Consider the following 673-nt stretch of genomic DNA (forward strand, 5'->3'; position numbering starts at 1 on the left):
GGCTCTAATATATATATATATATATATATATATATATATATATATATACACACATAAATCTAAATCTAAATAAATAAATAAATATATATATATACATTTTAGCTTTACCCATTTTAGTATAAAGTCAAACTAAATGAAAATGAGAAATGCTGCATTTTTTATTTTTGTTTTAGTTAACTATATTAACCCTGTACAGTGGGATGTTTAACCAATGTGTCCATGAAGGAAGAGCTTATAATAGATGTTTAAATGTCTTTTTGCAGCTGTAGTGCTCTCAGACACAAACACATTTAAATGTTCTTAACTAGCACTACTGACTAGATCTAAACTGGCTACTGCACTAAACTGCAGCTCTATTGAGAACTGATTGATGCTCTTACCAGCTGAATTATATTGGTGACGCTTTGCCAGTTGGCTAGTTTAATGTTGTCTCCTCCGTCTACCAGCCCCTGATAACCCTGAAATCAAATCAAATACACACATTAATACTCATATATATATGTATATCATGTAAACATGTTTAAAGGGATAGTTCACCCAAAAATGAAAATCATGTCATCATTTACTCACCCTCAAGTTGTTTCAACTCTGTATAAGTTTGTTTCCTCTGATGAACACAAAAAGAAGATATTTTGAAAAAAAAAAAAAAAAAAAAAAAAAAACTTATGGAACG

General features: G+C 29.3%; 1 protein-coding gene across 1 annotated transcript in view; it reads right to left on the reverse strand.

Annotated features, from left to right (window-relative positions):
- The window catches only part of pfkla (phosphofructokinase, liver a), a 27,719-nt gene that overhangs the window by 24,946 nt on the left and 2,100 nt on the right, over window positions 1-673 (reverse strand). Inside the window, exon 3 of the mRNA XM_016469375.1 lies at window positions 381-458. Coding sequence (XP_016324861.1) covers window positions 381-458 — 78 coding nt within the window. The remainder of the gene's footprint in view (window positions 1-380; window positions 459-673) is intronic.

Source organism: Sinocyclocheilus anshuiensis, unplaced genomic scaffold, assembly GCF_001515605.1.
Source record: "Sinocyclocheilus anshuiensis isolate Anshui unplaced genomic scaffold, SAMN03320099.WGS_v1.1 scaffold1005, whole genome shotgun sequence".
Taxonomy (NCBI): Eukaryota; Metazoa; Chordata; class Actinopteri; order Cypriniformes; family Cyprinidae; genus Sinocyclocheilus; species Sinocyclocheilus anshuiensis.